Source organism: Juglans microcarpa x Juglans regia, chromosome 3S, assembly GCF_004785595.1.
Source record: "Juglans microcarpa x Juglans regia isolate MS1-56 chromosome 3S, Jm3101_v1.0, whole genome shotgun sequence".
In the NCBI taxonomy this organism is placed as follows: Eukaryota; Viridiplantae; Streptophyta; class Magnoliopsida; order Fagales; family Juglandaceae; genus Juglans; species Juglans microcarpa x Juglans regia.
In genome coordinates this window covers 21,825,824-21,852,149 of record NC_054599.1, presented here as the reverse complement: position 1 = coordinate 21,852,149, position 26,326 = coordinate 21,825,824, and the positions used below count along the sequence as shown (strand labels likewise).

Below are 26,326 nucleotides of genomic sequence, written 5' to 3'. Positions count from 1 at the left end.
AGGTTGAAGAAGTTGAAGAAGAAGCCTCTTTCGAGTCATATGGCCGCTTGCTTTTACCTAACCCTCTTCCCATGTGCACCTCGGTAGTGGTAAGAGATGTCTGCTTTAGGTGTATGACCATTTCTACATTTCCTACTTTCTCCTGACACACTCTTTGCCTCGTAACACTCTCACTCCCTTGTCACTTCTCCATCTCTCTTATTTTATCTCTTAGTAGTGGCCTGGTGGGCTGGGCTTAGTGTATTTTTCTCCCTCACACTACATATATTATATCTGGCAATATCTCAATTAACACCTAATTTGAAATATATGTTGCAATTTAAGTAATTAATTAATTAATATATATATTATCTGAAATGATCTTAAATATTGATTGGCAAAATTAAAAAAGAGTGATAATTTAGAGACAAAATTACAAATTCAAGAGTTTAATAACTACTACCTCATAGAAGGAGTGTAACAATTTGAAGGATAAATAACGTACGTAATCTCCCATTTTATTACGTTTTTAAACCTGCACCATAGTTTTTTTAATGAAACATTGTTTAAAACAGCAAAATCCCACCCCTATTATGCAAAGGATGGAACTAGCCACCTCCGATTGGGTGGCTACAAAACCATGCCAACTTGGTGACTATAATCACTTTGGATATGGTCAAGTCATATTAAAAAACTCTAATTTTTAATTGTTTTTATATCTACTAAAAAATGATGCATTAGTTTTTCAATCATGACCGATAGAAACAACCTGATTTTACATGGATTTTATTTATTTATTAAGAGTTAAAATACATCATCCACATATATATATCACAGTTTGGTTTGTACTATAGGAATTTATAAATTTAAATTTGATTTGTTGTGAATATAATTTTTCTAAAATTAAAATACCCGGCAGAGTAACAGGTGTTGAGCATGTGGATGAAATCAACGAGATCCGTGGGAGAGAGCAAGGCAGGATTTGGCGCACTCCATTTTCTTCAGACGAATGTTGTTCATCCACTTCCATGTATCTGACAAATGCCGAGTCCGCCATTTCAGACGCACACAGCGTGGCACGATCACCCCTCTCAAGAAGTTTTGATGGTGCCACGCTAGTGTGCGCCTAAAAAAAACCTTCTTTCCCTCCCATCTTCACCCCCACCTTACTAAAATAAAACCACATACGTACTGATACAGTGATACAGGATCTATAGCACGGAGATAAGATAGCCCTAAAAGCTGCATCATGGAGTTTGTGGATGCTGTACTTATAATCTGAAATATCGAACCGACCCAGCACCGATGCGATACAAGAGCGTGACACAGAGTAGCAATAAAGTCTTGAAACTTGAAAGGAACAGAAGGAGCCGTACATTGGAATGCTGGAACGAGATGATCCTCTCATTAATGTTTAGTCCTGATAACATTACATACATGGATGGATATCTATTGGGAGAATCAAAAGGGGCACGCGGTGGTGAATGTCCCTGTGCGGCGAAGTTTCTCGGGTAATTAGGCTATGCATTCTGTCACGTTATCAGTGGGCGGTGAATTTGTTGTGGCTCATACTCGTCTAGGGTCTTCTTAGCCCCAGTCTCATATTTTTCGTTTGTTTGAATTGGAAATCTTAGCCGCGTGGCCTTTAAATAATTGCTATAAGATTACTATCACGAAATTGAATGACATCTTTGCGCGTGGAAATAAAGTCTGTCTAGCCCAACTTTTTTGGCATTGGAAACGAATGAACAGTGAATAATTGCCGAATGACTTCTTTGCACGTGGGAAGATAAGTCCTATTTTTTGGGTTTGTTTTCTGAAATAAGGAAAATATTATTTTGACACCTAAATTTTATCACATCTTATATTTTAATTTTTTTATTTAATAATTAAAAAATAACTATTAATATATTAATATATTTTTTTTTTATATTTTTAAAAAATATTTAAAAATAATAAGATGATGAAATTATACAAGTCCACATGCCGAGGAGTCAATACTGAGCAGCAGCCTACCACTACTAGGAAAATAATGGGCCTACTGCCCGAACAGCCAGCTTGAGTGAACAACAATACAGACTTTGATGTGCTTCTTTTCGAGTTTCGTTTTCAATAGGCTGGATTGGGAAAGGGCACCCATTCTATACCTTCAATTTGCTCCTGGTCCATTTTTATGCTTGAAAAACAATTGACTTTGGCTATTCTATTTCCCCAACCATTTGATAAAATGTCTCATCCACGGGCCGCTCCAAAGAAAGGAAAAAAGCATGAACACTCGGAAAATTTCCAGTTGACAATAGGCACATACCGGATGGCATTCATGGTTAGTATTGTGAGGGGAGTTATCAACTTATCCCCTGGGCTAGACCAGGAGAAGGGCCCGGATTGAAGCCCAGACTTGAGGTCTGAATAGGGCCGAACATGCTAGAAAGACTCAAGTTAGAACTTAGACATGAGATCTGACCCAGACCGAGCATACCTCATAAGTTCAATTAAAAGAGACGAGAAAAATTTAAAGAAGAAGGCATGCTGCATTCAATACGATCCATAAATATGGACACCTCGCATTAATGAGATATAAGAGACTTAGAGAAGAAGGTACATTGCATTTAATGCGACCTAAAAATATCAAGGTAGAGAACATCCTCATTAATGAGATAGAAGAAACTTAGAGAAGAAGACATGCCTCATTTAATACGATCTGAGGCTCGGTATGCTCGACAAAAGATCTTGTGTCAGGAGTAATCACCATCAGGCCTACATGTCCCGTGGTACAAGAGGTGAAAAAAAAAAAAAAACAAAATGCACAAAGCATACGTGGACATTCATTGAAGTCCTGATTGAAATCACTCTATATATATGTTTCAGTTAAAAAATATCCTTCATAAGTGGCGATTGTCATTTTTTTTTTTAAAGTGTCTTTTGATCCTAAAAAATAGGAGGGGCCGATAGAACTAAAGAGTGCTATCCTGATTGGGTTGAGTCGTTAATTATATATCACATTAGACTATATTATTTTTCTAAGTAGGTTGAAATTATGTAGATATCTATCTGTGCACTTGTTCATGGAGATGGTGGTCGTGGCCCGTGGGCGTCGCTTTTCCTTTGTCAATTATAGAGCCTATTAGTACAAACATGCTGAACTTTTTTTGCTTTGGAGAATTATGCTGGATTACATTATTACGCTAAGATGGTAATGACATGACTGCTAGTTAAGACGAGACGTTTACTCTCACGACGTGTATTTATATGGTCACGTCAAATTAAGTTTGATTTCAGGGAGTTCTGGGAGGCAAGGACCATTAATTTTTTTTTTTTCAAAAAAGAGGGATGGGGCGATCAACGTAACGACCTTGACTTGATCATAAGAGTCATTTCTTAACGTAAAATGTTTGGTTTGAGACATACTTACCGATTCAAGAGTGAACCTGTTATTACAGTATTCTCAAAATATTCAACTGACCTAAAGTTCATCTTATGACCCAAAAGTTAAATTTTACTATTATAAATAGTTTCGACTTATATATTGACTTAAACTCCTAAACTCGAAATCATAAAATACAAGTTGGTACCAACTGGGTTAGTTCGGATTCCTCAGAAGTCCTTTTTTTTTCCTTGATGGTTGGTTCGGATTCCTGTCATTTTGCTTTCACATAATTAGATGTACTCCTAATTGTATGAAAAATGATAAATACATAATTTTTTTCGTAACATATTTTATAATTATATTTTAAAATGAAAGATATTATTGTAAAATATTATATAAAAATACTTTTATTTTATATCATATATATTATGAAAAATATTGTGAAAAGTGTTGTATATGAATCATTGGAAACAACGTCTTTTTCATTCCAATCTCATGTCAACGTCTCTCTTTTAAATCACCGAGTCTATAATCTTGCTTCTTTTCCTTGTTGCAAATTACCCAAAAAAAAAAAAAAAAGAAGAAAAAAGTGGTCAAGAGACACCGCATTTATCTGTATGGAATCTCTGATAGAAAAGGGGTTTGTTTCGAGACAGTGCACTTAAACCTTGATCAAGCCCAGAAAGAACTGGACGAGTCGAGGTTCAGAAGAGAAAATGGGCCGAAGTATCGTAATTCATAACATAACGTCGTTGGCGAAAGTCCGGATTTTTTTGTGTATGTTTGTATGAATAGAAACGGTGCCAGTTTTGTTCCTCAGCCAGACCGGAGACAGAGAAAGATGGGGGGTGCGTTCTGGGGGACAAGAGTGATGGAAATAGTGAAGAAGCACGATTCGGGAGGTCTAGTCTGGAAGCGAATCAAGCTCACTACCACTCGCAGAGCCAACGCTAAGAAGCGCCTCCTCCGCGTTTGGCAGGTCGTCCTCTCCCTCTCTTCAATTGTATTAGGGTTTTGTATCTTTCATGGTCTGATTAAATCACGTTTAATGGTGTGATATTTTAGCATTATTTTGTTGCTTATTTAACCTGTTCATATGCTTGCTGCATTTCATTTGATATGCTATCCGTTGTCGTTGGTAGAAATATGGTGTCAGGTGTGCGTCTGTAATATTTACAACGTTGCGCTCTGTGAATACGTTACCTTGGATGATTTAACCTTCTTTGGATGCTCTCTGTGGAAAACAGTTTGATATAAACATACATGAATATGATTTGATTCTATGGCACTCGATCATACCAATGGGGATGTAAAATGGTGGGCAGAGAAGGCCTATTTCCTGTTGCTCATCTGCTTTAACTAAATGCATATGAGAAAGCCGTTTCTGCCATCGGGAAGATGAAATCACCAATACTAGTTGCATAGCATCAATGTGGCATTTTAAGTTTGTGAATTAGGATCCACCAATTGAAACTCCCTGTATATAAATTCAACTATGCCAGAGTCCGGCACAAGTTTCTCTGTCTTGGCTATTTGATTTTTAGGAAAGAGCTTCTCATCTAATGATCTTCATTTGAGAGTAGGGGCATGTTACCTTTGTATTTTAGCTATCACTTCAATATTTATGTCTAACAATCTCAGGTACGAGTATCCCTAAGCTAGACTTAAACTTGCTCATGCATATGTCCCGTATACTTGGGCATTCTCCGTCTCTCTTTTGATCAATAAAAATTTGTTTACCGATAAAAAAAAAATCTCAGGTACGACTTTATTGAAAACTTGTTTTTTGGCTTCCATAATTTTCAATCAATATATGATGATTGAAATAATCTAATACTTTTATTATTTTGTATCATGCCATTCATGCGCATTTATTTTCTTCATAACTCTTTATTATGGTGTTGATTTGTAGCTTATTTGGATGCTGCATGTCATCTTTCTCACTAATGTAGGCAGCCAATGCAATGGGAAATGCACTTTTTTATGTCATACTTATTTCAATAGCTCTACATTTGCTTGTTTAAGTTGTATCGTTTTCCATTTACATGCTTGAATTGTTGGTAGCTCATATGAACATATTTCTTTTAGGCAGTCTCACGTTAGGAATATTAGTAACCCACACAGTTCTTATTCTCAATAAAATTTTGTTTACCAATAAAAAAAATAAAAAAATAACCCACAGAGTGGGTAGGTTATAAAGTTAGTCATGGGTATTAAGTCCTACATCAGCTACTTATTGTGTGAAAATGGGCTTCATAAGTGATTTTAGGGAAGTTTCAAATTAAATAGTCTTGGGGTAAGAGAAAATTGAAAGAACCCTCTCACCCTAGAAAACTCTTAGTAAACCATAATTTTTCCCAAATGTTTTTTAAGAAAATACATGCATTCAAGTTTTTGCTGAAACTCAAAATGAGCCTTAAATCTTTCTTACAACTTTGAACCCCAAAAATTTTAAAATCCATCATATACCACAACCCCCCCCCCCCCCCCCCCCCCCCCCCCCCCCCCCCCCCCCCCCCCCACAACACACACACACACACAAAAGAAAAAGGATTTCTGGCTCTTACTTTAGGTCGCTTTTCACCCCTAATATCAACAGGGTCAAGGGATCGTGGGTTCAAGATCTTCAAGATCCATTGGATGAGTGTATAACTGAAAAAAGAAAAGTGTAGTTCTTGTAAATCAGGCTCAGAGGCATGCTTGATTTGTCTTGTTTCATGTGCCAATGTATATATGGAGCATACATGTTCATATACTTTACACACCTACTTGTATTTGGGATTTTGTTTTATGGATTTGTAGATGTCAATGTCTGACGTCTCAGAAATGCATTTTTTATTGCAGAATGAGGCTGTCCTGAGGGCTTGTTCTGAACCACCTCCTTCGAAAACCTCAGGTGCTGGTACTGATGTAGCTAGTGAGAAAGACAGCGGGAGCAGTTAAGTAAATGAAATGAGTAAGAACACCTGGCAAGTCTGAAAGGAGTTAATTTACCCATTCTCATAGTTCAATGTTCCTTTTAATTAAAATTTAACTGGATATTGTACAATTTAATCGTTCTATAATATAAGATTATGATTTTATTATTTATCTTGAGAATGGAAGTGTTTGGCAGCTTGTTATTCTTTAAACAAAGTGTTAATCATAGTCTTGTATGATCTTGGGCTTGTTAACTTTTTAACAAATTTTGGGTCATCAATCAAAATCTCCAAAACTCCCTTGTTAACGATGTGCATCAAAGGTTGAACCAGTTGTGATTGTCTAGCTGCCCAACTGTTCTCTATCTGATGCGCTTTCTTATTGTGTAAATCACAAGTGGATCACATTTCTCAGTGCGGGAGCCTAGTTTTGACTTGAGGTTGGTGGGAAGACCATATATATCATGGAGTTTGTACTTATTCAAGTCGAATGACTGCTGGTTTTTAGCAGTGAAAGCATTTCCTTTGGTGTCAATGTAGGGTTTGGTTGGAAAAGAAAAAAAAGGAACCTGCTACTCTGCGGCCTATGTACTGTTAGGTGTCCCTAGCGCAATTACACTTTTTTTTTTTCAAATATTTCTTTTAATATTTAAAAAATATATACAAATACATTAGTAGTAACTTATTTAAACATTTAAGAAAAAAAATTAAAATACAATAGCAGTGAAATTCAAGAATAAACTAACATTTTCTAAAAAAATGTGGTTAGATAGATATATGATATGTGGACTCGAAAACCGAAAGAAAGGTTGAAAACTCCCTCCCCTGCTCCCCCTCTGTGCATACCCAAAGGCTGACTTTGACATACAAAATATCTGAATTAATAATTTTTTAACTCTCAATAATTGTATGCACCATTTACATCTATAGTATTCCAAGGATATCCTTTGCCACTCTTGAGGCTGTTTGAGCTTTTACACGCAACTCTAACATCATGTTCTCACCTGTGGGCCTTTCTAGAAAACTTGTTCATATGTTCATCCAATGTGTACTTTTTGTCTTTTAACATAGCATGTGAGTTCTGCAGCTTGAATTTTTAACGTGGTTGTGATGTTGCAGCTCCTTTTCTGCATATGTTGCACTTCCTCAGAAAGTAGCCATATTTGTGAACTGCAGCAGAGTACGAAACTACACTCCCCACAATAATTCAGGTTGTTGCCGTCCATCCATGCACCCCACCCAACTGCTCATGAGCTCAGCATTCTGATGCTTCAGATGAGTGGGGCACCCACCTCTTTGGGTGGCAACTGTCCCAATATCATTAACATATCCATCAACACATCCATTTCATCTGGTCGGACAGTTCATTGGTAATTAGATTTTTTTGGGGAGTTGATTTCTGGCTATAACTTGTGAATTTTAATTTCTTGGAAGTTTCTCAGTTTCTGAGGTCAGAATCCTCATTTGAGAGAGATTCTTTAAGCCTCTGGAGCGTGTGAATGGATAATTAAGATTGACAGGGCACACCAATCTGGTTGGTGTAGAAGGGTCGGGGGGACTCTTAAAAATCTTCAAGTACAAACATGGCCCACAACATTTTATACTCATATTTGATCAGATCATATAGATTGGAACATGGTTTTGAAGAAATAAAAAATGGAGATGTCATTGTTGCAGAGATACAAAGCAACAATTGTTTTGAACTTAATTTTGGTGCATACAAAACTGCATATATAAAGTAGGTTGGTTTGGCCCTCTGGGAACAGGTCAACATAATTGATAATCCATTCCCTTTCCCTGTCTATAAGGCAATGTATTTAGAATAGAAGATGTCAAAAACTCTGCCCATCTATGATACTGACCCACATGGTCTGTCCTCACCAATTTCCAACATATATATATAGGATTTCTTTTTTTGTGATTGACCTTAAATCAGGTGAGCCTGTTGAGCTGCGAGTATGTGTTGTCCCATGACGAGCTGCCCATGTGATTGAAAAACACTGTAGCCCCAGTCAGCAATCCACAAACTCTATGAAATTGAGATTCATATACAAAAAGGTAACGTGAAGAACTCCAACAGCCCCTAGGGCGAGTCCATTTCCCTAAACCACTGTCACAAGAAACGCCGGTTGGAACTCAATAGGTAGAACTCACCTTGATCATAACAATTTCCTTACCTTTATTTGAAAAATTCTATTTACAACTCGCTATCATCTGATGCACTCTATACACAAATGCATAATACAATGCAAATTTTCAAATTTTATTAAGTAAACCAGCGTAGAGAATGTATCGTCCACACTGACATGCAAGTAGGAGGACTCATTCTTTCTTATAAATAATTTTAATTTCCCTCTCATATAATATTGACAACTTAATAGAAGTTCGATAAGAGAAAACTAATCAAGTTGAGAAGGTATCCTGCATGCCGTCCTTCATCTACCCAGTGTCCACTTGGCGCAATTGTGGGGTTTGTGGCCTGCCCTTTTAACCTGTTTTGCATACGATATCATCATCCTTGTCTGAGTGCGGGGACAAGCTAACTTGCAGGTTTTGCTCTACCATATTTTAGCAATTTCCTGAATTAACAGATCCCTTAATTATTCATTTTTATAATTTGGAACTCCATTAATGGATTTTAATAATTAAGTACCTGATCATTATCATCATCGCTTTGATGGATAAGTTGTATTTTCAGCTTAATTTATAGATTGATCATTGGATAAGTCAACTATTGCCGGCTGGTGACTCCATGCATGTATGACACGTCCAAGACAATATGTACTTAAAAGTTTAGTTTTTTCTATGAAGAAGATTAAAGTACAATAGAAATCTGGGATCTTTTGTGGGCAAAGCTAATAAGGTTATCACTTTACCCTTTGAAAAATAAATGACTTGAAATAATCTTGATGAAATAGATCTCAAAGGAGGGGGACGAATATAGAGCGATAGTTTTGGGATAAAATGAAAAATCTGGTAATTTAGCAGTACTAATGATACAAAATGAGTAATAATTCTAGTGGGGCTAAAGGATAATTAAAGAAAGATGTAAAACTTATTCTTGTGATCTACCTCATTCTCCACTCTTTGATTCTCAGATTTGTATGAAAAATAATTATAAGAAAAAAAAAAAATATATATATATATTATATATATAGGTGGTGGTATATATTGATAAAATAGTTAGTATTTCACACTTTATTCAGGTGAAAGTTGCAGTGTAGTTGGAAGGTTGATGGAGAATGTCTATGAAGATATTGGCTGTAATATATATCGTATATGGAGAATCTTTAAAAAATCATCATCACTCTGTATATGAGCCTATTTATACTTCTCTGCCAGTATGGACCAATGCTTTCTGTCGTGGATTGTTTAAGCTAACTTGCAGAAAGGTGCAAGGAATCATGCACTTCTAAGTTCTGACAACCTAACTCCATTGTATTAGTTTTCAATGCTAGAGACCCCCTCCCCCACAAAACAAAGACCATTTTTCTAGTCTCTCTACTTTCACCTACTGGTCTTGGAGATTCAAATTTTATAGTTAACCTTGTCTTCCTACAGCAGCAATATACCTGTTCCTCGTACTGGTATTATAAGAGAGCAAGACAATTGCAACAAATGTTGTGGAAAATAGCTTTCAGGATGTCTGTTTCTTTGAACAAGAATGAGCCATTTTTTCAATGAGCAGATTAGAATATCTATGAATGTGTGAATATATGTTCAGGATGTCTGTTTCTCTGAACAAGATTCGGCTATTTTTCCAATGATATGGTTTGGAGTAGTATTTATGAAGATTAAGATGTTATTGGACGAATCAAATTTTCTTATTTTGTATTTTTTGGAGATTCGATTCATTTGGACACAAGACCAAGGAATTGATTCTTTCAAGTGGTTTTGCCTTTCCCTAAAGGGGGAATGGAGCCACGTGCGAAGCTGATCTTGCGAAGATCATGTTCTTATTCTTGTGCTTCCAAGAATTGGTTCAGTTCCCTTTCCACAAAGTTAATATTACAGCACATGCATGCCTTCCCCTTTCCCTCTCTTTCCTCCCTCTTTCCGCTTTTCTTTACCCTCTTTCAATTTATACTAAAAAATCGTTTACCTTTCGATAAATAAGTACCTTTGCATGGCGTGCTTTAACAACGTCAACTTATAACGTGTTATGAGAAACTTGTTCAAATGCAAGCAAATGGAGTTTAACTAACTATTCATGTTGAAACTGATCTGGGATTTCACTAGAGGACCATATGCCAATGACAGTTGATGCCGGGTTTCATTGTTTCTTGGATTCATCTTTTTTCTTGAAAGGATAATCACATATAGGAGACAGACACGAAGCTTAAGTTATTCTGATTAGGGGAATCAGACACCCAAATCACTGGTACAGATTAAGAACTGCTAAGAAGATTGTAAATACTTGTTATGGTTTTCTTCTAAAATAGGGGGAACTGTTGCAACTACTGCTTTCTTCGTGATCATCTGACCCATTAGAAGAGACCTCAGTGACTCCGCTTAATCCTGAAGAGGAGGAAGCAGGAGCAAGATTCAAATCAGTCCTGCTCTTTGTCATGAAGTCATAGAGAACTGGCCGAGCAACCCCAAGTTTCCGGGCGGCGGCGGCGTTATCTTGGCCGGATTGTACGTTTTCCTCCTCGTTTTTAGAACTTCTTTTCTTAGAAAATATGCGGCAAAGAACCCAATTGTCCATTGGAACCCCAGGGCTCTGCAGAAGATGCAAACAAGATCGTTACTTTGCTAACAGATTTAGCATAATTAACAAGACCAATGCTGGTAGGTAGTTTATAGAGCAGAGTTTCATGGATGCTTTTGAAGTTTTTTGCTGTTGAAATTTCGGATAGATTTGGTGTTCTTAGTAACAGTGCAAAATAAGTGAAACAAAGAAACAGAAAAAGATAGAAATAAGAACCCTACCACAATTGGGATTTTCTTTTGAGGGGCATTGGCGGCTGTGGTTTCAGTATTAACAAAGCGATATTCATGCATGATCCAGTTAGTCCTGGACCCATGTGGGGGCTTTCCTCTGTAAAAAACAAGAGTTTTCTTCATCCCCACAACTTGTTTCCCCCTAGAAGTTACAATTTGCTTGTCAATTCCAGTGGCCTTCCAGTAACCGGAACCGGTGGCTCTGTTGGATCGGTTCCCATTCGGATACTTGGCTTCCCTAGTGCTGAAGAAGTACTTCTCTTGTTCCAAATCGCCTGAACCCCCAAAAGACCTCATGCATCAGAAAATTCGAAAAAAAGAACTGCTAAATGTTACAAGAAACTGATTTTGCAGCCATATGGCATTGTAATTTGGTTATATACGAGAACCAAGCTCAATATCTGGAATTTTTTTTTTTTTGTTTTATATTTCATAAAATAAAACAAAAAAGGAAGGGACTTTTGAGTTCCTAGAGCTTTGATTAATTGTATGTATGTTAGCCAAATTACCTGGCAAATCCCAAGGGTCATACTTGCAGACATCGACTTCTGGGATGATGGAGGCAGGCAAAGGGCAAGAGAAGACCTTGCGCTTCAAGTACTGAACAACAAGTTCTTCATCAGTGGGATGAAAACGAAATCCAGGAGGCAATCTCAACACACCATTCTTAATAAAGTTTAGCCTCTCCATCAATTAACCCAAAACAAAGCTTAGCCCTTCTGTTTTGTCCCAAAAACTCAAACTGGACCAAACTTAGCTACAACTCAAGCAAGCAAGCAAGCAACTCATGCAGACCACTTATATAGCCGCTTTAAACCACAGGGAATAGGAAGAAAAAGAAGAAACAGGAACAAGAAAGAGAAAAGGGGGGAGATGCTATGGCATTCAAGGAAAGGTAAAAGGTAAGAGGAGAAGGGGAGGGAGGGAGCGTGGTGGTGCTTGAGAGAAGTGGAGGTGCTTCTTTTATAGTAATGGGTGTTAAAAAAAGTGAGAAAAGTTGAGAGGAGGAATGGAATACGAGTACGACGACCCATTTGGCGTAAACAAGACTCAAACTCCTTTCTTAATTCATGCTTTTGATTCTATTTAATTTAATCTTAATGCAACAAACAAACGTCTAAAGAGTTTCATTTGGGGGTCTCCTATATAATTAAATAAATAAATAAAAAATAAACACCAATTTGTGACCTTTGTGTGTCTAGGAATAATAGACTATCTAAGCGCTCTCTCTTGTAGCTATTTTGAAAGAAAAATGGTTCTCTCTCAGGTTAAGGTTTTGTTTATTTTTACAACTATTCTCAATTTATCTCATCTAATCATTATAATTTTTTTAAATTTTTATATAAAATAAAATAAATGATTCAATTTTTTCAAAATTTAAAATAAAAATAATATTAAAAAATATATTCTAATAATATTTTATTTAACTTTTAACTTTAATCTCAACTCATCTTATTTTATCTGTGAAAGCAAATGAGACCATTATCCTTTCAAGAACCATACTTCACAATTATCAATAAATTAAAAAACTTCCTTTTTTTAAGATTTTTGTCAAATTTCTTTTTAAAAAAGAATTTTTATTAATAACTTATTAGGAGTTATCAACTTATCACCTCAAGACCCATTTTTTTAAATATTATTTGTTTTAACTTGAATATCATTGTTCAATGATATTTATGTATCGTATTTTAAGGATTTTTAGTTAATTTATAAATTGAATTAAATTTCCGCAACTCTTCAAAGCAATTTATGGGGGGTGATGGATTGACTTGTGGTGGCAATTCAATTCGGTCTTGTCATGTGCCATGGAAAAGATAATGGGTAATATGGTTATTTTGGTACGAGTAATGATAGATACAAGTTTTAAATAGATAAATTTCATATAAATTTTTTATAAAATAATAGATCTTATTAATAAATAATAATTTTTTTTATATTTTTTTAAAGTAAAGTCTATTTTTTTTACAAAAATTTATATGAAACTTATCTATTTAAAATTTATATAGATCATTTCTCATTTTGCTATTCTCCACTAGGGGTACAGTGAAGTCAGCTCGTGTCATGCTTACAGCTGGGGTTCAGCAGTGCCCTTGCGAAAGTACAAAGTTAACCTTGTTGGTGCCCATGTGACCGGAGAACCACTTATGAAAAGATTTGCATGATCATAGGATATCGTGAATTCTTTATTACAAAATGAATAAATATTAATTTTATATTAAATATTAATTTTTTTATAATAAACCTTATTTTTATTAAAAGAATTTTCTTACTTATCATTTTCACAGTATAAATTATTTTTTATTTTTTATTTTTAAAGTTTATTAAATTATTTTACTCATCATTCATATATCACATATTTAATAAGAAAAAAAAATAAAAAAATATATATGATATGCGATTAGTGAGAATGATGAATAAAATTTTTTTCATTAAAAATAATAATGCTAGAAGGCTGCCCAACCTCTACAGTTAAAATTGAGAAACTTTAAAAATTAATATTGAGGAAGTGAAATATCATTTTCTTTTATTAAAAAAATATGTTACACTTGAAAAATCAAAATCATGTGAGTAATGCTAATTATAAATTATAAATATATAAAATTTTTATAAAAATATGAGTCACATTAAAAGAAAAAAATTCACACTTTTTTTTGTAATGAAATTTACATTTTTATAAACAAATTGTAAAAATTTATATATATCATTTCTCTGACCATATCTAACAGATAGTTCAGAGGCTCTCACGGTCTCACCCAACGCTTATGATGCACTCCCAATTTTTTTTTAAGTGTTTGTTAAAAAAATTCCGAAGAATGTACGGAATAAATGAATGCCTGCGGTTCTATTGGTACCTAGTTGTACCAAAGCCTAAACAAATCTGTACTGCATATCTTTTTTTCCCCCTAAAAAAGCAATTTCATTTTCATTAATTAAAATTCAGGAGAATCTCAACAATCACCCTGTTACTCTAAACCCAATAATTGAATAAAACGATTTTATATAAAAGTTAAAAAAATTATAATGATGAGATAAAATAAAATAATTAAAAATAATAATATCTCATTAATTTTGATCACGAAGGAACATGTACAAGTGGTCGATCGAAGTTAGGAATCTTATGCTTAAAGCTTATAAATGGCCAAATTGAATTAAACAATTAAAGATATTTGATATTAAAAATAAAAAATTCAAAAATATCTTCTTCTTTTTTTTCTTGTTTTTCGAATGATTTTTCTTTTGTTTCGGTAACAAATCTCCCAAATGGAATATGATTTGTATAATGTTAGTGTATGTTCAGGGCAAGCTCTTTCATAAAAATTAAGATCTACAAAATAATAATAATAATAATAATAATATCTAAAAAGAGACTTGTCCTGAAACTTATATTTAACATTACTCTTTCAAAATATATCACAATAAGGCATATACCCACCTCCTAATCAAAATTACCCTAGAGAATAACATTGAAATGAATTTGCTATTTCCATAGAAAATCTCAAATGAAAAGGTCAAGCAACCTTGATTTGATTTTTATTTTTTTATTTTTTGTAATTTATATGGGTATTATCTCACGAAGATAAATAAAAATAAAAATAAAAATATGATAGTAGGGTGCACGCAAGTGCAAAGTGAATTTAATAACCTTAATTGTTTGGTAAAAACATTAAAAAGAATAAGAAGAAGAAAGAAGAAGGTATTGTTGGGGAGGGGAGGGGAGGGGTCCATTCCATGACATTGACATGAAGCAGGACTAGTGTTTGCTCTTTTTTTCTATCTTTATCTTCCTTCACGGGGGAATGGGAACAAAATAAAGTTTTAAGATAGGGTACTTTGGTCAATTGAGAGATCAATCGTGTGCCTCCATGGTTGGTTTCGTGGAGAGAATAACGTCAGGGGGTCCTACTTGCACCCCAAAACGACGGCCTCTCACGTCGGATTTAGGGTAACTGACAAAAATGCCACCTTCAAACGATGCCCACCGTCTCAAGATTGTAAGATTATTAGTCTATTAAATTAATATATTTAATGTCATTCTTCTATAATAAAATATTTATCTCCATATAAATAGAGTCTAATATATAAAAGTAAAGATTTTAGCTTATATATTTTATTTATGGGGACTCAAGAAAATAGACAAATTAGAAGTTTATATCAAAATTAGCATAAGTACTTCATTCTACTTATAATTTACGAATATACTTAAATAAACATGACTAAAAGCACATCATCCACTTTCGGATTTTTGCTACTCATTCTTGATAAATCAATCAAAGAATCTATTATTTGTCTCTCAATCTATTAAATTGTAGAGGTGTTTTTTTTTTTTTTTTTTTTCTATTATTATTACTGAGAGACATGTTGGGATTCTATGTATGGAGCATAGTTTGTATTTGTAGCAGCTCGATTTGATGACTGCCTAAATAAAAATCCATTGTGAATTTTTTAGTGGATTTCTTATGGGGTTTTTTTGACCTATTTGGCTCTTAATCCAACTTGGCCAGCTAATTAGGATTTACTATATATTATATTAAACTCATATACAGCCGCTACATTGTTGTACTTTGATTATCATTTGAAATAAAATTCTTTGCAGTTTCGTAACCATAAATACATTGCCAAATCACGTAAACTTTGTGTGTGTGATTAATTTTACTTTTACTTTACCATTTTTCTCTTATCATTCATAATCATACATATTTTCTTAATAAGATTAACAATGCTAGATTACTGAACAAAAGAAATGTTTTTAGGTTTTAAAGGATAATGAGTTGACAGTGAACTCAAACCATTACTTTTAATTTTTCAAAAAAATACATCACTACGTTTAGATGTTAAAGTGATCTCAAATGATCTATAAATAGTAGTGAAAAAGTAATGAATAATAATAAAAAATGTAGTGAATAGTAGTAAGGACATAGCCTGAGGTGATCTCACTAACCAAACATAGCGTAAATTCATGTACCTTGTAACCTAGGTTTGGAGAAACTTTTATCCATGAAATATTATATTTGAGCTCAGTTTTACATGATAAATAAGATTAATAGAAAATTAAGAATTATTTATTATATTTTGTGTAAGAATCTGAAAAAATTATAATGATGAGATGAAATGAAATTTTGAATCAAAATGAGGCCTAAAAGTCTGTTTTTATTGGCACCTAGGTATCCGATATTAAATTTTAGAAGGCATTACTCAAAATTTGTAAATTGCAACAAATTAAACTCAATTGGGATAAAGACAGATCGATGGTGCCAGTTATTGAGTCACCATTTGCATAGATAATTGTCAACCTCGTCTTATTTTCTTTTTCCTCTCTCTTTTTTTTTTTTAAATTTATTATTATTATTAATATTATTGGTTTTTGTTAGTAAGTTTACTCTCATGTAGGACAACATTTTTTTGCGGCATTGATAGACAAAGGACAAAGAAGATGCTAAGAGAGTTTGTGCATAATTTTTCTTGTCCGATAAGAAGAATAAGTACTTTTATTGGTCTTTCTTTGCGAAACCAACGAGTTTATTCAAATTTAATTACGTTCTATTTTAGTACATAGTGGAGAAGGTTTTAAACGCTAGAAATCACATCTATATTTAAGGGTAGCTATATAATAAACGAGTAATGCTACATGTAATCGTAGAGCACGCAAGCGCCGTGTCGTCACTTTGAAAAAGAGTGGGATATACTATTAAAAAATTAATTTTTTTTCATGTGAATATCATATATAATCATTTTTTTCAAAAAGATTGCGTGGCGCTTGCGCATTCACGATTATAACTATCATTTTCTAATAAATAATTGTCTAGTCCATAATTAATATCCTTCACCATGAACACTTCAAAAATTCTACAGAATTCACCAAAAAAGAATCATCAAGGAACAATGAATAAATCATTCCCCCCTCTCTCTCTGGATTTCCATTTTACCTTCAATCGCCTTTATAGGCAATGGTTGCAACCAGTTTTTTAGTCAGTGTACATTGGTTATCTTCTAACTAAAAGAAACTCATGATGAGACCATATTGCAATAATTCGTAATGATCATAAAGTTTTGATGTTGATTCGGTTGAAACTAATTCGATGTTTAGTTTAAAACTAATGCAAATTTTTTGGGTTTATATTTTAAATTAAGATCAAACTCTATGGTTTATATTTAGCTAAGAGTTTTAGGCTATGTTTGGTTAGTGAAGTGATCTGATATCACTTCATACTATTTCGCTACTATTTACAAATTATATATTTACTATTTTTTTATTACTATTCATTATTTTTTAACTATTATTCACATCTGAGATCACCTTAACATATAAACGTAGCCTAAAGTCACATACATTTAAAAAAAAATTAAAAAACAAAAAACAAAAAGGTTGGCTTGCATTCATTAGATTAGGTAAAAAATGACAACCCTTGACTTATTATATATGGTTATGGGTTTCTTTAAGCAATAGAAGATTGGACACCAAACAAAACCAATAATCACGAATGAGTGTTATTTGGACAATTTGCATGTGTCACCTTGTTCCTTCAGGTTTTTTTATTTTATATCAATTTGCTAAGGGCTGGTTCTTTTCCTTTGATTTGATCTGGTTTCTGTTATCTATGTGAACCTTTTGGTATATTGTCTTGTGGTTGGTTTTTTTGATATCTGAGTTTGGTTTTATGCTTATTTGTATCTCCTAGATGTCTGTTTGTAATCACAGTTTTTTTTCACCATAACTGAGGACCATCGATAAAATTAGAGTGTAGTCCTTTTCTTAAAAAAGAAAAAGAGTGTTATTTGGACAATAGATCACGACTTTCAAATTTCAATCCAAATTCCTGACCTCTTTCGATAAATATTGTGCTCAACACCTAATTCCAAGAGATTATTGCTACAATTTTTCTCATTTTTTATCATTTACAATAATTGCACACGTATCTTCTTAGTATATATATCTTTTGAATTATTTTTAATTATTATAAAATAAATTTAAAGTATCATGTGAAATTATATCAATATTTTAATTTATTTTTACGAGATCTTTTTATATCTACAACTATATATATATATATATAATTTGTACAGATATATACTTTGTGTTGGCTATCGAATTTCGAGATTTTAATTTTTATATTTTTTCCAAATCTCAATCATTTTTAAGACTATAAAAGAGTAACAGGGTCCAATCAAAACTGAGAAGTCATAATGATATTAACATTCTTGGATGCTGATCAGTAATTATAGTTCACCATCATTCGATTTTCTTATGTTCGTGGTTGCAAAAGTAATTGCTCCTTTTAAAATAATTATTCAGTACCCCATTTGAAAAGACAATTTTGTAAAGAGAAATCTTGGGAAACGGTCCGTCCATTAAATTGAAAAAAAGCCCTCCATTCACATTGCGACACATAGGCGATTTATTGTGTTTATTCTACATCTATATACACTTAATCAGAGAATCCATTACACCCATTCTTCCTCACTCGTATGCCTCCCTTTGAACTTCTCCCACTCCATCCCCGACGAGCTCAAGATTTTAACACTATTGCCATCCCGCACGACGCTCAACTTAGACTTCACCTTTGATGCCCCTCGAGCTACGTTAGCATCGAAACACCCTCTCCCAAGCTCCAAGAATGCAAGAACCTACACTACTCGCTGTAGCCACAACTCCCTTGAACCCAAAATTTACAAGTCTTGGATACTCTCTTCGGCTTCCTAACCGTTCTACTATTTGCACCGCCGTTGGAACGGCCCCACCCAGTCTTTGGAACACACACTTATTGCCACTGTCTAAGTCTATAGCTTAAATTCCCAATCTCTGACTTATCAATTTGATCCAATTATCTCCCTCTTTGTCTCAGAGTTTGTTACTTTTGGGAAATGAGAAAGAGATAGTGGCAGTGGGATAATAAAGAATGGTTTGTCTTGGAGTATTTTGGGTTGGAAGTAGAAAATCAAAGTTGGAAGAATCGGGGGGATGAGTAACATAATTAGAAAAAACCCTAATTTTGTTTCTGTTTTGCTGAATCTCTCTCTCTATCTGGGGGTGTCTCTGTTCTCCGGGGTGGAAAGAACGAGATGGTGGTGGTGGAACCTTGAAAGTCTTGGTCGGTGGGCGGCAGGCTTAGTGGCGTAGCAAGGATGAGAGTTGGAAGTGCACGAAGATGAAGAAAAGAAATCGTGAGTAAGATTGGAAACTGATTCTGTGAATTGCTTGTGATTTTGTGTGGCGAGATCTAATGGGTTTATTGTGTTTTTGTATACGTGTCATCGTGTGAATGGAGGGCTGGTATTCTCAATTTAACAGCTGGACCGCTCCGCATCACGTCTCTTTTGTAAAACCTTCTATTAGATTTTATATTGCTACTTGATTATTATTATTATTATTATTATTATTATTATTATTATTATTATTATTCCAAAAACTAGTAATTTTTAATCATATTTATTGATACAAAACATTTTAAATAGTTTCATCTATCTACTAATTAAATAAATAATAATTTAAAATATGTCGTATCAACAAATTACTCCATGCTAGAATGATAAAATTTAAAGATCAGGAATAAGATTTGTACTTTAATTTAAATAATTAGTAGGATTTTATTATTGAACAAGTTGGAACGTCTTCTCAAAGTAATTTCCTTTCCTTTTTCTCAAGTAATTTTATGAACAACTCAAACCACAGTACAAAAACTATATATCTCAATAATTTTAACTAATTATACAAAAATTGATTTAGAACCTTTTGAATTATATATATACACCCTAAAAATGATAATGGATGTCATATTCTCTAAAATTCTTTAATAATTTATAACAAAGCTCGAAGAACCCATTAATGTCTAGAAAGTGTAGTGATCTCGAAGAGTTATCTATTTTCATAGTTTATAAAACTCAGAAGTTCCAAAAGGTGGCTATTATAATTTATAAATGTATAGACGTGATAAACTCAAACGATTGAGTGTATTACATGATCAGATATTGGTTTCCATATCATTGATGCACTCCCAATATTCAGCACATGCATGCACCCGAATTTAATAATTAAATACATGATCAGATATTTATTGAGATTTTTTAATATTATATATAAATATTTAACGAAGTCAATCATGTCATTATGTTTTTTTTTTCTTCTTATTTGAATATTAATAATTAATATTTTCCCTCAAATTCTCCCACAAAAAAAAGAAAGACTCTTCCCAAACTTCTATTATATGTATATATATATATATATGGCCAGCTAGCTCGATCCTCGATCTGATCCCACAATGCCGATCATGTGTCATTTTCTTTCAATTTTTTCTAGTTTTTTTATTGGTTAATAATTGATTATCGGATTCGAGCCTCCACAAAGTTGCGCACACTCTACATGCACCATTTTTCATGGGTCATTGATTGACTTGCCAATACCCACTACGTACACAGTAGGCTCCATTTCTAGTTGTCATGCAGCATGCCACCCCATTTGAACTACTCCAAGATCCACGGTACATGACTTGGTCTGTGTTCCATAGTTATCAATCTCTTGATTCTCTTTATAAGTTACTCGATCAGACTTGGCCCGCACATGCCAATATAGGCATACAATTACTCTTGGGATCGAGTCAGCTTTCAAAGCAGCGTAACCCTTAATTTCCACGTACAGTACTGCAACATCTGATCATGACTATGTTAATTTACTACTTTCTTTATAACAATGCGCCATTTTCTACTGCATGCGGTTTTCTAAGCATGCATGCACAGTAATGGATCGAACAAACATAACGACAACAGGCCATCTTAACAAAGATCGATCCTTTCTTGTTCTCAATCCACGTACCAAGGAAACCTGGGATCGGTTTCTTATGGCATTTGAATTTTTGAATATATATACAATGTTGTGGAACTGTACGTAATGGATTAATATTGTTGGGCAGCTCCACTAATTCTATATATATTTTTCATAATTATTGCAGACTTGGCTGAAAAAAATGTCATTACTGGAGATATGCTGAAATATCAGGGATGGTTGTGGAATTTAATAAATAAAAATAGTGAGAGTATCGTGGCACGGTCGAGATTTATAAGTTAAACGGGGAGCCTCAAACATTGACAATTGAAGTAGCTAGCCCAATTCGATTCCTTAGGGAGATGGGAAACTATTTATTTTCCACAAGTAATTCTAGATAATCAAATTCATGAGATGACCAAACAGGAAAGAATACAGAGCAAGAATAAAAATAAAAATAAATATAAAGTATGAGATTCCCACAAGCAATTGCTCTCTGCCCACTTGTATAATATAATTCTATGGAAAGAAAAAGTTGTGGGCTTTCGTAAGCCGAATTGCGGCGATCTGATTTTTATTTCCCTTTCTTTCTGATATTTCTTGCTTTTTTATTTTTATTTTTATTTTATAATTTGAATCTCTCGTTTTCTTGTGTTTGGGGTCAAAGGAGTTTGCGTGTGGGTGTTGAAGAGGGGAAACGTCAAAGGTTGCAATTATTGTGTTTGGAGTAAAATATGTTGTTCAGTGGAAAATGTCTATGTGTTTCTTACGATCTAGAAGGGCACTTTAATTTGTTCTCACTAATATATCATGTCATTTTGGCTTGGTTTGGGTTTCCTCCCCCCTCTTGCTCTTGCCCTTACACTTGCCCTCTTTCTCATCTTCTTTTTATGGGACTTTTGTGTTCTCTATCTTCTGAATTCACTTTTCTGGGGTTGCCCTCCTTTGAAGCATCTAAATACCATGAGATTGGATCACACATATACCACCTAACATGTTCACATGAGTACTAGGCCGGGAGAGGAGAGAGAGAGAGAGAGAGAGAGAGAGAGAGAGAAGCCCTAATTAATTATGAGTGAGAATTTACCGATCTCTTCATGCTTTTGTTCTATCTGCAGAAAACAACACACTGAAAACTTTATACTTAAGAAGAAAAAAAAAGCCCTACGGCTACGGATGAATATTGACTTTTGCATGTTCTAGTTGCAGATGTATATGTTATTTTGTTTTCTTTGGCAGAAGGGAAAGATACGTGATCTCGTATGAGAATATTGACTTTTTATTTTTAATTTCCATAGATATTTTGATCGAATGACAGCATCTGGTTGTTCTACAGGAAAAAAAAAAAAAAAAAAAAATCTGGGTTTCTCGAATGGTAATTAACCGGATATAATTATTATAAGCAGAAAAGATGAGGTGCAAAATGTAAAATGGAGCTTGTTGATGTCGAAGAAGAAATACTGCCGTGCGAGTCCTTCATGTCAATCACAAATGTATCATGCCCTTTCTCCAAATCATCATATTGATCAATGATAAAAGTGGTGTCCTCATAATTACAGGCACTTAAATTTTTTGTTTTTGTAATTTAATTCGGAGAAATATAATCATTTAATACTCATTTGTTTTCACAACTTATCTCATCTATTTAATCATTATAATTTTCTTAAATTCACATATAAAATAAAATAAATAATTCAATTTTTTTAAATCTCAAAACAAAAATGATATTAAAAAAATATATTCTAACAATATTTTATTTAATTTTTAACTTTCATCTTAACTCATCTCATCTCACCTGTGAAAACAAAAAAAGCCTTAATTTTAAGCAGTTTTCTTTTTCCTTGGGGGAAATTCTTTCAGATCTCTTGAATGTGATGAAACTCAATATCATCACTTGATTTCTCATGGCCTGTTTAATTTGCTGAAAAAAATTAAGTTCAATACATACGATGTTATCATGCTATGGAAAGCAATATTTCATGCAACTGTATATAATATGTACTGACATATACAGTAACGTTAAATATATTTGAATTTTCTTGACTATAATATATAATAAAAAGACTTTTCTAGAACAAGAGTGGAGCAATTCAAAAGACGCCATAGATTTCAAAGTTGACTAACTTATCCTTAAATGATGCAGATGACTTCCAGTGGTCATTTACCCCTTTTTCCACAGAGTTTTTGAGATCATTTCTTCATTTTCAAGCTACAGCTAGCTTTGTCAACTCGTCTGGGACATGCCATAATATTTCCAATAGGATATATGCAGTAAGCATCAATCAAATGGGGAGAGAGAGAGAGAGAGAGAGAGAGAGAGAGAGAGAGAGAGAGAGAGAGAGGCTGTCCGGATAGCTGCCTTTCTTCAGTTAGAGGTAACCAAAAGTTGGATGACTTTACAAACATTATAGAGATGATCGGAGTAGGACCATACATTTGCAAGAATAGTCATCCATCTATCTTCTATATGTCTCTATTGCCCAATTCCACTTGACTACGTAAGATTGAATCAGACCCCTGATGGCAAGGTTGCAACATTTGGGTTCCACCCAATTGGCTACCTGTCGGGTCCGCCCCCAGCAACTTGCATGCCTAAACCATCCAAAAACTAAACTTCTCATGTAAAGGAAAAGAAAACACATGAAATTCATGCGTGTACATATATTCCTTGAAGAATACATGAGTTCAGTTATGTGGATAAAACTGTAAGTTGATTATTCCATATATGAATGATGGTTATCATCATTATCTGTATGGAATTAGCTGCAGAAAATTTTCATGTAGGGCCCTGTACAACAACACTGTCCGATCAGAAAAAGATGAGCTTGCTTAGGGAAAATGCTGTGACATGAATTATCGAGTACTGGAGTTCCAAAGGGGGTGGTTTTTCTTATGATCATCTGGTGATTAAATGATCAATGAATATTAATAATACTAAAAGTTGATATGGGTCCTAAATCCCAACATGTACAAGTTGATATGATCGATATGATCATATTATATATATATATAATACTCGAATGTACGTATAATCGTACATGAAACGTACGTATATACCTACTTTTTCGGATCCGTACGTATTAGCTAGCTGTATAATTTTAACAGCCAATTAGGACCTAGAGAAGTTGCTTTCATTGCTTGGAATCTGATCTTATCTGATCTCTAATCCTGAGCTTGCACTGCATATTTCAAATTAGAAAATTCCTCAGAATTAAAGACCATCAAAATAACAACAAAAGGCCGTGGGTTGTCTTCGGGCGCGTGAACCATGCAAGTGGCCCACTAGCTTGATATCATCATCAACTCACACATGAAAAGATATGTGGTGCGTACTCTTTAAACTCTCTCTCTCTCTCTCTACGAAACTTACAAGGTATAGATTCCACACTTTACAAGCAAATTTCATCGTCTTTCTAACTTTATTCCTGTTTTTAGGAGGTTTATTGCACAAGCAATTTCCTAAGGGTGATGGTACATAAGACGGTAAGAGCACCGAATTAAGAGTATCACATCTATTATCTATCTCAATAATTCTAGGGACAACCGGCTTGCGTCCCCGCCGCGACACCAGTATGCCACATCATCCGGTAAAATTAAAAAAAAAAAAAAGGAGGAAAGGAGGGAAATTGAATGAAAATAGCTGTGCTTTGGGTTAGATGCTATAGAGCGAAACCAGAGAGGGAGATTTGAGCATTCCGTCTTTGGTCACTGTCGTGCATCTTTGGTCACCGTCGTTCTTCAGACATTATTCAGATTTCATTTTAAAATTTTTAATGGATGTGGTATTGTTATAAGTTTATTTATGCACATGGAACCAGTTGAAGTTTTCTGAAGCCTGGATATATATATATATATATATATATATATATATATGGAGCCTAAATTCCGCACACGGCATAACCAACCACAAAAAGCTTCATCTTTGCTTCATATAGACGTCAGCCATCTATGGACGTAGAGGAGGTCATGAAGCTCTTTGATCCGTGCTGGTTCGGGGTCGAGATTTTTGAGAAACAACCAAATCAACAGGATTCATCTAGTTTTCATCAGGCAATCCAAGAAAATCAAATTCAGGAAAAATAAAAAAAAGCCAAAGCTTTTGCTCATCCCCACTCTCCATAAAAGGTCCATGAGTGATCAATTGAGCTCCAAAGCAAGCTTCGATGATGGCTCTCTGTCTCCAGATTCGGTCCTCTTCACGTCAAAGCTCCAAACCATCCTTTCAGAAAAAGAAGTCACGGAACCAGATGAAATCATACCCACAGATTCGAAATATCATCCAAGAAAAAGGTCATAAATAGTTGTAGAAGGAAGAGGGATTATGGATCTGGGTTTGTTTTTCTTAGAAGAAAATAGGACTTCGAGCTTGGCATCACTCATTTCGAGGTTGCAAAAATTCAGAAAGAGAGATGGGGAAGAAGAGCCAGTTGATGAAATTGCAACTTCAAAGTCTTGTCTTTCTGAAGCTTGGGAGGTTTTGGATAGGAGAAACGCAGAGAACCCATTGATGAATTGGAAAATTCTAGCATTAACAAACGAGATTGACATGAAAGACAATCTAAGATGGTGGGCTCTGTAGGAAGGAGATTTCAGATCTGGGTGGAAAAGAAGAAAAAAAGGGCTTCGAAGGGGGATGACTACGAAGAGAAACTAGTGAAATCGTCGGTGTGGCTTTGTGGCTTTGTGGATAGGGCAAAGAGAAGAGACCCATCGTGGGTTCGGCAGTGTTTGTGGCTGTTTTTGTGAGATAGAGCGATGAATGTGTCGAAGACGAAGAGAGGTGTGGGGATGGAGAAGAAGAAGATGGAGAAAATAGAAAGAGAAAATGTGGGGCGAAAAGGGATGGAGACTAGAGGAGACCCTTCTATCTTCGAGCTACAGTAAAACAAAACGTTGCCGTTTTTATTTTTGCCACATCGGATGCGATGCTACAGCGGGGATGAAGGGCGGTTGTCTATAGAATTATTGTATCTATATATAGGCTAGCTTTCGGTTTGTACGTACGTACGTACTTGGTGCATGCGTTTGTTTCTACGTGCATGATTAATATATTTATCATTAAATTACTCCTAGCTAAGAGCGGCACTTACATGCATGATATCAACAAGAAATTATCTCAGGTTATGTATTCGAAGGAGGAAACAGTACTGTACGTAATTAGACAAATCTTAATTAGTTCCTACCTGGACTAATTCGATTACTGCCAGCAGCCCAGGATGAAATCTCGTACATATGATTGGGCCGGAAAATCTGATCAATTTATTGTTTTTTACGATGATAAATTTCAGTACTGTATTGATAAGGTTAATTAATTTTGCATGCTGCACGCGGGAAGATTAGTAAAACCAGATGAACTTTGTTAGC

The 26,326-nt window shown here is 34.4% G+C and overlaps 2 protein-coding genes and 1 long non-coding RNA gene across 3 annotated transcripts; 2 read left to right on the top strand and 1 right to left on the bottom strand.

Moving 5' to 3' along the window:
• The first annotated feature begins 4,002 nt into the window (after positions 1–4,002).
• On the top strand, positions 4,003–6,572 carry LOC121257395. Its single transcript, XM_041158386.1, has 2 exons — positions 4,003–4,325; positions 6,191–6,572. Exons 1-2 carry the CDS (start codon positions 4,134–4,136, stop codon positions 6,287–6,289), a joined length of 291 nt encoding a protein of 96 aa, XP_041014320.1. The 5' UTR covers positions 4,003–4,133; the 3' UTR covers positions 6,290–6,572.
• Positions 4,332–5,828, top strand: LOC121257396. The gene is made up of 2 exons (XR_005939209.1): positions 4,332–4,987; positions 5,107–5,828. It is a non-coding gene; the product is annotated as an uncharacterized LOC121257396 (long non-coding RNA).
• A 4,027-nt stretch (positions 6,573–10,599) lies between the features above and the next one.
• LOC121257394 (NAC domain-containing protein 83-like) lies at positions 10,600–12,182 on the bottom strand. Its single transcript, XM_041158385.1, has 3 exons — positions 11,718–12,182; positions 11,197–11,483; positions 10,600–10,987 (listed from the first exon to the last, which is right to left on the bottom strand). The coding sequence occupies exons 1-3, from the start codon at positions 11,896–11,898 to the stop codon at positions 10,685–10,687; spliced, it is 771 nt and encodes a 256-aa protein (XP_041014319.1). The 5' UTR covers positions 11,899–12,182; the 3' UTR covers positions 10,600–10,684.
• Positions 12,183–26,326: the final 14,144 nt, after the last annotated feature.

Coding starts and splice junctions, on each gene's coding strand:
- LOC121257395 (XM_041158386.1), top strand. CDS start 4,134: ATGAATAGAAACGGTGCCAGTTTTGTTCCTCAGCCAGACCGGAGACAG. Junction 4,326..6,190: donor GCCTCCTCCGCGTTTGGCAG/GTCGTCCTCTCC, acceptor TTTTTATTGCAG/AATGAGGCTGTCCTGAGGGC.
- LOC121257394 (XM_041158385.1), bottom strand. CDS start 11,898: ATGGAGAGGCTAAACTTTATTAAGAATGGTGTGTTGAGATTGCCTCCT. Junction 11,484..11,717: donor TGACCCTTGGGATTTGCCAG/GTAATTTGGCTA, acceptor TTGGGGGTTCAG/GCGATTTGGAACAAGAGAAG. Junction 10,988..11,196: donor AAAAGAAAATCCCAATTGTG/GTAGGGTTCTTA, acceptor CATCTTCTGCAG/AGCCCTGGGGTTCCAATGGA.